Source organism: Platichthys flesus, chromosome 11, assembly GCF_949316205.1.
Source record: "Platichthys flesus chromosome 11, fPlaFle2.1, whole genome shotgun sequence".
Taxonomy (NCBI): domain Eukaryota; kingdom Metazoa; phylum Chordata; class Actinopteri; order Pleuronectiformes; family Pleuronectidae; genus Platichthys; species Platichthys flesus.
Window position 1 is genome coordinate 4,877,224 of NC_084955.1, and position 12,143 is coordinate 4,889,366.

Below are 12,143 nucleotides of genomic sequence, written 5' to 3' on the forward strand. Positions count from 1 at the left end.
TTAAACGGTCATTTTATGGGCTGTAATATAAACATTTTTAAAAAACAATGCATTCTCTGCCGGAAAAGTTATTTTTTGATCATGTGCTCGTTAGATGACGTTATCGTTGTTCCCTGTCTGTATCATTTGCAACAGAAACTCTATTTAGCAATGAACGTCCGACATAATCCCACCAACAAAAAAACTGTGTCCTTCACTTTCAACAAGATTAGGTCTCCATGCACATCCCCTTTTTTTAGAAACCGGATATTCCTCAGCCTTGTGCAAGCATGAAGAAACATCCCCTTCTGTACAGCCGGCACTTAGGCATCATCAACTGCACCCCCTTGTGCCCTGTGGGAATAATCCTTATACAGATCCTCAGTGGGAGGAAGGATGAGAGTCTTCTGATTACACTGAGGAGTTCCACCTCTAAGGATGGAGTCGGCGGTACCCACTCACATCAGCTGCTGCTGCAAGGAGCCCCCCCCCCTTCAACGGCGCATGGTTGCGTAACCTCGGGCTGAGAATCCATGCTTAGATTACTTTGTGATGTTTTATCAGGTTCAAGATACGTCACATTCCTTCAAGTCAACAATGTTGGAGATGCATGTCAAAATACTGTAGGTCCAAGTTTAAGGTCTCTTGTTGTTTCGTTTGATTGGTTTGTTGAAATGAGGTAAAGCTGCTGTGCAGAGGCTTGGCACTTCACATAGAAACATGGCTACCAGACACAGAGCAAGCATGGAGCTTCATATGCCCAACAGCCTGGCTCAGTCATACAGCACAGCACAATGTGAAAACTGTTAAAATAGCATAACAAAACAATATAGACACAGGCAAATGTAAATATCAGCTTCAGTGTCCATTACATTTGCTGATTAAAGTACAGACTTTATTCATTCTGGGTATAATTAATGGCAATGGTATTTTATCTTAATCTACGGTGACAACCTTTCTCTGGCAGTGTTTGGGCAATTTAATGAAAAATGTAATCAATGCGGCCTACGAGTAACACATCCCTTTTATTTTCCACACATTGAGTCTGCGTTTACAATATCTAGAAATAAAAACAAAATGTTGTACGTTAATAAGGTTCCAGCGTACATACAGTTCGGAGGTACTGTCTGTGCATGATCTGCAGTTAGAGCTGACACTGTGTAGCAGATATTGGGCCTTGTTTAAAACAATTAATATGAACATATTAGTTGTGTGTATGGGTAATTTGAGTAGGAGAACTTGCTGAATTCACCACTTCTCTCATATTTAAAATGTTCTTCCAGATATAAAACACTTTTGTTGAGTGGTCGAGGGCTGTTGTGGGAGTCACGTGAAATGTCTCTGCTATTATTGAAATCAAGATCTTTTGTTTTTTCATTACTTTAAAGTAATTGTGAATGAATACATGAATAACACCTCATAATATGGTGATTCATCTTTTTAACTCTGCAATTTGCATAACAATTTAATTTTACATTTTTGATGTACGTGCTACATGTTGTTGCACATTGGGCAGGGGAGCAGACGATTCTTTCATGTTGTTAAGCCCACAGAGTGCTGGTGGCAAAGACTTTAATGGAGATGGCTGGTTTAGCTTGTGAGATATTTTCAGGTAATTTACCCTAAATCTCACTATTTTCTCCAGGTGATAAATTGAATGCTTGAACTCCCTGGTTCATGAAACCTAGAGCCCCCATATATGCACTTATACCATGGAAGAGAGCAAAATGGTTGTGAAGGCCAGGTGGGTGTGCCTTGAAACAGCTGGTGAGCCGCTCTATCTGCCAGAGAAGGTTTGTCAAATTAGTTTTGCATGCAGCATATTGCAATGAACAAAGGTGCAATGATCAAGCGTCAGCAGAAAACATGCTAGTGCAGCATTGCAGTGTTTGTCTGATGGACAACCATGCACATTTCACAAATATAAAGAGTCATTTCAAAATGAATTTTCCAGAAAAAAGATAATAAAGCTCAGCATCTGTGGTTCTTTTTACAATGTTGTTTTCCAAACAGGGGACAGGGGCAGGTTTTAGAAACCACAGGAACCTGGTGGAGCAGAGAAGACTTTTGTGGCTTCTGTTTGCAAAAGAAAACCGCTGAGGAATGAACAATGACTGTTACAGCAGCCTAGCCTGTCTACTACTGATGTTGTAATCATCTCTGTAAAATACACTCTCCCTTTTTTTCCGGAACAAACAGGGTAAAAAAATCTTTCATGATTTTACAAGGTAGTCACGTTATTATTGTCTCTATTTATCCCATAATTTATGGCAATGGAGTTCTATTTAAGCTCGTCAACGGCTTGTCAGCTTTGTTCCTTCTGACAACTATCTGAAGTATGAAATCCATCCAATCCAACGTTGAAGTCTGTCTTTGAGAAACTGGTAACTGTGGTACTGACTGGAGTGCCCATGAAAATCGACCTGATGCTATTGAAGCATAAAATCATGTTGAGGGATGATGTAATGTACAAAGTTTAATTCACATTATGCAGCAGATTGCAGTGAATAACATTGATCCTTTTGGAGCGACCAATACAAACAGTGGAAGGAAAAAATGGGGAAGCTGGCAACTGGCTAGCGGTGCGTTTTCCTTCCTGTTGGTCCTGGATGTTAAAGCAGGATACACGTGGCTTTGCCCTGATGCATTTAATTGCAACCGGGCAAAGCCACAGATGCAATTAAATGGCAGCGGAAATTAAACTGCCTCTTAACTAGAATAAAATAGGGGATTTCTATGGGTTTGTTGGAAATGCTTTATATAATGTAAGTACACAAGTCAACAAATGTATAACATAGGTCATTTTTATTCCTTTGTAATGTTTCATATTTTATGATTTAGCTTTAAGCTAACCAAGCTCTGTTTTCCACTGAATTCACAGAGTGGAAACAGACATGAACCCATCATCTGACTCCTACTGGGATTATTAAATGGTGTTATTACCTAACTCCTACTGATTCCTGAAGAGTAATCTCAGTTCTGTAAAAACACTGCTCCTTGGACAGAATTTTTTTTCAAAATGGGGCCTTTCTGATTTATTGGCTTGTAAATGAGTCATATACATATTGTCTGCAATCATTAGGGTTTTCTCTCCAGGTTGTCCTCTTGTTTTCCTGAGTTTCAGACGCCACAGGCTTTAATGCAAGGAAGAGCTGCAGGAAACAGAGACTGGTCAAAGAGTCAGTATTCATGTTGTGCGTGGCTTTATCTCTTCAGGTCCTATGAACAGAGCTTATGTGGAACAGCACAGGTGTACCACTATCTAAGCAACTACACCTACCTACATTGAAAAAACATCCTCATGTCACTTCTACTTTACGCTGATTCCCATTGTGGCCATTGCCTTAAATTCGTTTTCATATCACCTTCCAATCCTTGTCCGTCAAACGTTGGTGCAGTTAGTCGAGGGCGGCGTCTCCGCTTTGCTGCGGATCTCCTTAATGTCGTTGAGCGGGGAGTCACTGCTTCCGATCTGGCATTTGAACACCTGCTTGTAAGCCTTCCTGAAGTTCTCCGACAGGAAGGCGTAGATGACCGGGTTGACGGAAGAGTTGCTGTACGCCAGGCAGTGGGCGGCCACCCGTAACACGAAGGAGGCCTGGTTCAGCGGGAAGGTCCCAAACACCACCCAGAGGTGAACGACGTGATGAGGGAGCCAGGAGAGGCAGAACACCACCACCACCACCAGCACTGTCTGAGCCGTCTGGGGATGAATGGGTGAGCAAAAGAAAGCACAAAGGAAAGAAAAGGGGGAGGTTTAATCTTTGCCATTTTGTCAAAATCAAATTATAAAATCCATCTCATGCGATATATATCAATCCTGATAATGTCGTTATCCTGATAATCCACCCTTTTACAACTGAATCAAATTAATCATCTTTTGTTACAGTCACTTAATAATTATATTAATGCAGATTTCACTGAAAGGGCAAAGAGAGAAGTTAAGGTTTAAGCTGCACTTGGGAGTTGTTAATGTGATATTCGTAGTACATCATCAGCACTTTGTTAGACTGGTATTTTTCAGGGTCGCAAAAATGGTGCAAGACTTGATTTGTTTTGTGATAAACTAAGGGCAAAAAGTTTTATCATGTCATCATATTATTATGGGCTTATTAAAACATGCTACGGGCACAATTTTATGCAGTGTCTCAAAGGAAAGTGGTGGTTATTACTCTATTCCTTTGGCCAAGACTACATCAGTTAGGCCAAAGGCTAGCGCTCCAAACTGTGCTCGTTAAAAAGAACAAAAAACCAATTATATGCTGCCTGATCTTCTGGGCCGCTCCACTGCCTTTCTTGAGAGTAAGTCCATTTTTTCCATAAGTAATTAGCTCCCATCATCTAACATAAATATAGAGAAACCTGACATTAGCTTGGTTTGCTGCTGTTTTCTGAACTTTTGCTTTAGGAAGAATGTAAATAACAAATAAAACATTACAACACTTGTGTAACAGTCATCGAGTGCAAAGAGACAACTAGAAGAAAGACAGAAACACAGTATGAGACATTGTTAATGCATTTACATGCAAAAACTGGAATGGCACTTGCATACCTCCACCAAGCTAAACACCAAACAGTCCGCGTGTTAAACCACATTTAAATTCATTTCAGGCTTTGTCCTGAAAACATATCAGAGAAGTATCAGGTCAAAAGTTTCTGCTTGTTGAACGTAGGAACATGCGATGTGGTTTAAATCCTGCTCTTTTATTCTCCCATGATTAAACCTGAACTTATCATACTTCCAACTTAACAGCTGATCAAATGACAATGTAATTAATACCAAGCTCTGCTCCTAGGCACATCTCTATAAACCTGTTTAGCAAACTTTACTTTATGGTTCACCCTCAACCGACTCAACAAATGAATGCCAATATTGCTCGTTGTCTGCTGGGTGTGTAGCTAGGGAGCTGTTTGCTAAGAAGTTTGCATTTGTTATTGAAGTGTGTACAATTTACTTACAATGCCAAAGGCCCCAAACAAAAAAGCAAGAACATAAATCCAATTAACTCAGATTTAAAATAGCATGAGCACCAAAGAAAGTCAATATTGCAAAAGGACAAACAGGTTACTAGGGTTGTGTTTGATTTTTTCTAATTAGATTTTTTTTTAGAAACACAGATAGTTAACTTTTGGGCTCAGATCAAAATCTATGAACTAACTGTAGAGTTGTAGCCTGTTCACTGATGAGAAGAGCATTAATAATAACATGTCGGTGCAAATTTTAATACAGTCTGATCGAACGCTGTATTGTGGAGCGCAGTATTGATCTTTTATACAATGAATGTGGAATGAAACTACACGTCATCGATCAAGTCAGATATAAACATCACCAAGTGGAACGTGTCCAATTTAAAATGAAATGTCAATATTGGCCTGAAATATCAGCCCAACCCTATGCACAAGAATGCACACACGCACACACACACACACACAAACACACACACGCACAAGCACACGCATACACACGCACACGCACTAACACAGGAACTAGGGACAGGTTTCCCACAGTTTTTCACGTGGCTGTATGTTAACAGCCTTGCTTTGTTTGGCCAGCCTCCATAAAACATTCATATTTTCACCTCAACCCCCTGAGAGCCATCAGTTAGGCTTATGGAAACAGCAGCAACACCACAGGAAGAAGTAACTGATGAACTAATAATAAAAAGACAAATAAACTCTGTGCCTTTCAACCCTGTCTCTGCAGCCACATTGTCTCACTTGTCACAGACAGCTGGATGGTCTCTAAAAAGTCTTCATTAATTGACATTAGGCTATATCTTACATTTCATTTTTACAGTGTGGAAATTTGGTAATGTGAATATATTGTACTGAAGGTTGCCTTTCCTTAGTATCAAAAAAACACATTTGAATCCCCTTTAAACACTTATCATAATGCCTTTCCAGCCACTGCTCTTGTGTAAATATGGTGAGTTTAGTGAATAAAGATCAACAGTTGAAGGCAGTAATTCTCCAGTCGAGTGCAATGAGAGGTTTAAATGCAGCAATTTAACCTTGAAATGTGTAAGACCATGAAGGAATCATGACTGAAACAAGGCATGTATGTCATGTATCACTTCAAGAAGCACTCTTGATATATTTTGTATTATTATTTAGTATTTACTCAGAGAAATAACACCAACCTGCTGATCTGCAGTTAGACCATTGTATGGGTGTGTTTTGCATTTGTGAAGCTAAAAGCCGAGGTAATGTTACGAACTAAATATACCGCTAAATAAATTAGATTTAAAGAATGAAGTATTCATAACATTTTATAATGTTTATTCAAATCTCTCAGGAAGACACTTGATTACTGGCTGATGTCGAGGGACACAGTGAATTGATTAAGTTTGGATAGTGACAAGTACATGTTTTGCAATAGTTACACTCAATTGATAATAATGACACACTGTCAGCAGTTTGTTTTCTGATCATTTAGCTGTCTTAATTTCAATCTGAAAACGACTTGGCCAAATATTATTTTGTATAATTACCCACTCCTATTGCTCTTTGTCGAATGCCTGACTCATAACATTGAGAGAACTCTCCTCAGGCTACAACGCTAATTACTGGCTTTTTAACCTCTGGTTCAGCACAGGGAATCCATTAAAAACATAGCTGTTTGCTAAGAAAAATGAAATCCCTCGACTGGTATTCCCCAGAACATTACGCAGGAGCCACAGTGAATGAGGCCAAAAAATGTTGGAGATATTGTTTATCTCGACACAACATAAAACCACAGGGGTTAAGAATTTATTAGAAACTGATTTTTCCCATCTTTGCACAAAGATAAGTATACTAAAAGAAGATTGACGATTTTCTTTGGAGGCGGAGTGACTCCCACTCTATGTATCTGACAACCACAGTGGGAGTAACCTTCCTCTTCCCAGCTGTCACTCACATTATGTTTCACAGGCCTGATGTTGAGCTGCACCGCAGCACTACAGCTGCACGTTACCATACAAACTATTGATGGAACACTTTTTTAATAAATTAACTAAATTAAACTAACCCTAACCCTTTCCACCGAGCACATTGTTTGACCAACTGTAAACTGCTCACTTGTCTCTTTCTCTTGCAAACATGACTGACCTCATAATCTACTGATGCTGAAAGGTAGTAAAATCATTGTTGGCCTTTTGAGATCTCGTAGTTAATGTTTAAAGTAAAGCATTTGGAAGAAATCCTTATTCCTTTTCTTGCAGATAGATTAAGACAATTAAGTCAATATGATTTTTGATGAAATATTCACCTCAAATCTCTTCAGCTGCTTTTAGACATGCAAAGAGCTCCTTAGTCAGTAGCTGCAGTAATTATGTGGAGCTTTTCCTGCCACTTCTAGTAACAACTCCAGATAATCTCTGAGTGAGTTCATGGGAAAATAGACCAGGAGATTCTCCGGAGGATTCACCGCATGGAGTTGGTGTAAAAAAAGAAAAGAAAAGAAAACAAATATCTGCAAAGGAATAAGATGTCTGGTTATGTAGAAGAGACCAACAACGTTTTGAACTTGCAAAGACAACTAGATTTGAGAGGCTTTGTTGATAAGACGTGTGCTGTAAACTAAAGCATGCATGATCTCTGCAGCTGAATGTATATTTGCAATATTGACCTGAATAAACTTTTTTCTATAAATTACAATTGAATAGGGTTGTCTTGTTGTCAACATCAGGTACTTTGAATCTAGGGAGTGTTTCAAGTCTTCTATTGCTTTACTGTGTCTCAAAGCTCTTGTGATGTTATGCTGCCATGAAGGAAAGAAATTTGTGAAGACCGGTGCGGTGTCCGCAGTAAGGTGGATGTTGTACTTGAGCACTGTGGTAAAGAAGGGGCTTAAAGACACAGCTCTCATCCACCACTTTGTCTATATTATGACTAGTCTAGACTACATTGCATTTCATGACATTTCATCTAGCTGACGCTTTAACTATGGTCATAAGCTTTAGGAATTGACAAAAAGAATATCATGGATACAAGGAGAGACAAAATAAACAGTGTCCATAGGAGGGCCGGCCCTGGCAATGTTGGAGCCCTAGGCAAGATTTCAGATTGGCCTGGGAACAACGCAGGGCTTAGCCTTCTGCCGCCAAGACCTGACCTCACATACAGCCCATCAAGTAGAAGAAAATAAAGGGCTAGATTGAAAAAAAAAATGTATAGTATCCCCGGAGAGACTTGCTGCAGAAATGAACCAAAGAGAATGTCTATCAAGCAGCCAAGAATTACAGCTGTCAGGGATGATGAGATCAAAAAGAAAGATACTTTCTGTGAAATGATTTTGACCACTTCCATGGGAAAAGAGAAAAAGCCTTTAGCAGAGATGACTATTCTTTCTTTGGATTAATATAAGATGACTGTTTCCTATCCCAAAAACGAATTTCTCAACAGCAGATTTTGGAAAAAGGGGACTCTCTTATAATTGGGGTCATATTACATACATTTAGGAAAAGGAAAATGGTGCACGTGACAGAGTCAGAATAACGGTGTATTATTCTGTTCTTTCCATTCTGATGATATAGTGTAAAAATAGCTATAACCCCTAGTTTTTGTGCAATACTAGAGCAGTGCCTGTTCTAAACATATAATGGGCAGGCAACACAATTGTTTTGTGCTGTTTTGAGCACAGGACACACACACTGCAGCAGCCAGGCTGTTTACAGCCTCTCACTAGACTGAGGAGAGAGCAGCGGGTGAGTTGTGTAATTTTGGGACCTCCAGTTTGACAGGTGACAAGTTTCGTCTCCTCTCAAAAATGTGTTTTGCCCGGTAGCACCACATTATTGATTTTTTAATCGCCAAGCTAAAATCATCTATTTGCGTCTCATTGCAAATTCATTATTCCACTTCCTACTGATTTTATCAGTTTTGCATTTTTTAATTTGAAATTATTGCACCAGTGTCCATGTTTCTCAGTGTTTAAGTAGCTGATTCTTTATTTTAAATTGAACTTGTGCCAACACACTATCTCATCTGCTGTGACACATTACATTACACTACATAACATTACATGTCATTTAGCTGATGCTTTTATTCAAAGCGACTTCCAATTAGTGCATTCACCATCTATGAGGGGCTATGAGGGGTTCAGCTTCTTGCTCAAGGACACTTCGGCAGGGGTTGGGATTGGAGGACCGCTCTTCCCCCTTAGCCACAGCCGACACTAGGTGAACAGTTGCCACCCTGTTGAAATCTATAGCATGTATCACAGTCAGGGTTTAATGAGGTGTTTGCGGACAGTTTCTCACCGAGCTGTCAGTGTCGCGTCCCCTCTGTGAGTTCTCCATCACTGCTCTGCACAGTAAATCATCACAGTGTGTGAGCTCCATGACATCTCCTTCCCCGGTCTGTTTCGAGCCCCGTGCCATAAATCATCGGACATAGGTTTACACCAAGCATATTTTATTCTCATCAATCCTTCCTCTACCGGCTGACCCAGATTATTTACTCCTGGCTTCATAGCACAAGGCTGCTAAACTGACCAGCTGTGAAGAACAATGGATGGACAGACAGACATAACAGCAATTAAGCAGGAGACAGCAGATAACTGGCTCTCTGCAAAGCTAAATTACCTCCTCCAAGAATAATGAAGACCAGATGATAGAGAAAATTTTGAGTGTGGTAGGTAAATGGTAGGTTATATTAAGTATGACTAGATTTGTAACCACGAGGCAGGAAATAGTCTTTTATTTCAGATGCCTGCTGAATTGGATGAAACTGGTACCACGTACGGTACTGAAATCCTAGTTATTATCATGGTTTAGTGTGATATATATGTATATATATATATATATATATACTTCTAAAGGTCAAGAAAACTGACCTCTGCTGTGAATCCAACCATGTCATATGCTTTGTAAGCCATGAAATGCAGTGATCAGGAGAGATAAAGGATATACGAGGCAGGAAATAGTCTTTTATTTCAGATGCCTGCTGAATTGGATGAAACTGGTACCACGTACGGTACTGAAATCCTAGTTATTATCATGGTTTAGTGTGATATATATGTATATATATATATATACTTCTAAAGGTCAATAAAACTGACCTCTGCTGTGAATCCAACCATGTCATATGCTTTGTGAGCCATGAAATGCAGTGATCAGGAGAGATAAAGGATATATGAGAGAAGATATGACTTACGAGTGCCCTTTCTCAAGATTTACATAAAGGCTGACTAGCATTAACAATCAGTGCAAATTTCAGTATCACAAGTATTTCCAGTGATTTAAATATCGTTTTACTGGATTTATATCTTTCTCAGACTAAGAACCTAAAATTCCAAAGTCATATGATGTGATTCAGCAGATAGCAAGTCACCATCATCGCCTTCTCATCTGTCATTTAGTCTTGATTCAGTGTTTGTAACTGATGACAGTCCCTTCCCCAAAAGACTGGAACAATACATACCTTTTTCTTTGATGCCTCTGACTTTTTGGACATGTTCCTTAGTTTTTTGTGCAAATGATTTAAAACCTGTAAGTTGGAAAATAAAGGTAAGATATTTATTTTTGATAGTTCAATCTTTTCCACTATTGGAAAAAGACCCGTGACCCAGTGTGATGAGAGGTTCTTACCTTTGCGTAACAGAAGGAAATCAGCAGCAGAGGCAACACATAGCCAAACACGAACGTGCACACCACGTAGACTTTCCTCTGGTTTAGACCCGGCCACTCTTCCCAGCAGTAGGTGTGATTTCCCCTGGGGAAAATGTTCTGGTAGTACATGACGGGCGCTGCCATGGCCAGGGAGAGTATCCAAATCACCACCACCCCGATCAACGCGTGCCTCGCCACGCGGATGGAGGAGGACTTTCTGGAGTGCACGATGGCAACGTACCGGTCCACGGACATGGCAGACAACGTGAAGATGCTCACCAGCATGGACACCGTGAAGAAATAGTGGATGAACTTGCAGATGAACGCGCCCAGGACCCAGGTCGGCATCATGTAGATGGTGGACTGGAAGGGGATGCAGAAGAGCAGGTAGGAGAGGTCCGCGATGCTCAGGTTGAGGATGAAGATATTGGTGGTGCTCCGCGGTTTCCCCGGTTTGCTGCGCGCCAGCACGGTGATCACCATGGAGTTGCCCAGCACGCCGAGCGTAAAGATGAGCCCGAACACCAGCAGCGTGATGAAATTATCCGTGCCGATGCCGAATAAAAGTTTTTCATCGTCTTCCTCCTGCGTGCTGAGGTTCCAGGGCTCGTCCTCGAGCCAAGCAGAATCGGACAGGTTCATTGTTGCCCTTGTTTTTAGATGGACTTTTAACGACAGCAGGTTGACCTGTGGAAGGTCTGTGCGCCAAGGCTACTTCATGGCACGCACTTCTCAGAGCAGGTGTCTCTGGTCCGGTGCGCCTCCAGCAGCGCCCCTGAACATGTTGTCTCTATCTAAAGCTCTCGAGAAGAAATAGTCTTACTCCTTTCTCCTCACACCAGTTAACAAATCTCCTAAAGCTATTTTGTTCACTGGTCGTGCCGCCGTGAGTCTCTGAGTCCTTCTCTCCTGGCGTCTGCGCATCCAACGGGCTGATCCACTCTCTGCTCTATCTGTCTGCGTTTGGACTTCTCCCTCTTAATATTATAGCAGGGGCTGGGCTATGCCCATTCACGTCAGCACCTATCAGACCACATCCAGAGAAATCCTCAGAAAAAAAGAATATATAGCCTATCTCTATGTATGAGGATATATTTCCCCCTGCACATTTCACAACCCATCCCCGTAATTTAAATGACAAAGGCCAGTCCGTGCTATTTTCTCAATCATTTTGACACAGTAAGGGTTGGGTGCAAATGTTATTATCATTATCAGCCTGATGGACTGTCACAATTACTCTAGGATCAAATCCTCTCTTCTAGCTCTCATTTCCTTTTTTGAGTTTCATTCTTTTTCACTATGGAGAAATAAACTGAGAGTGTGGTCATTTCTGTCCACATTATTCCACTAATCTATGTGCATGAATGACAATGAGGAGTTGAGTGATAGTGCTGGTCACATAACATTACACATATGTCAAAATCAAGAAGTCACGAAATAAATCAAATGGATTCTAAAGGCCAATCAGCTTTTATATTTCTTTAACATCAGACAGCTCAGAACAAACACATTGAGCGAACAGCGTAACTGTTCAAAGATCTACTGCTCGTAATTAAAGATATCAAATAAACA

At 40.5% G+C, this 12,143-nt stretch overlaps 1 protein-coding gene across 1 annotated transcript; it reads right to left on the minus strand.

The window, feature by feature from the left end:
* Nucleotides 1–2,892: 2,892 nt before the first annotated feature.
* Nucleotides 2,893–11,514, minus strand: LOC133964387 (galanin receptor type 1-like). Its single transcript, XM_062398429.1, has 3 exons — nt 10,551–11,514; nt 10,384–10,449; nt 2,893–3,682 (listed from the first exon to the last, which is right to left on the minus strand). The coding sequence occupies exons 1-3, from the start codon at nt 11,211–11,213 to the stop codon at nt 3,362–3,364; spliced, it is 1,050 nt and encodes a 349-aa protein (XP_062254413.1). The 5' UTR covers nt 11,214–11,514; the 3' UTR covers nt 2,893–3,361.
* Between the last annotated feature and the right edge of the window lie 629 nt (nt 11,515–12,143).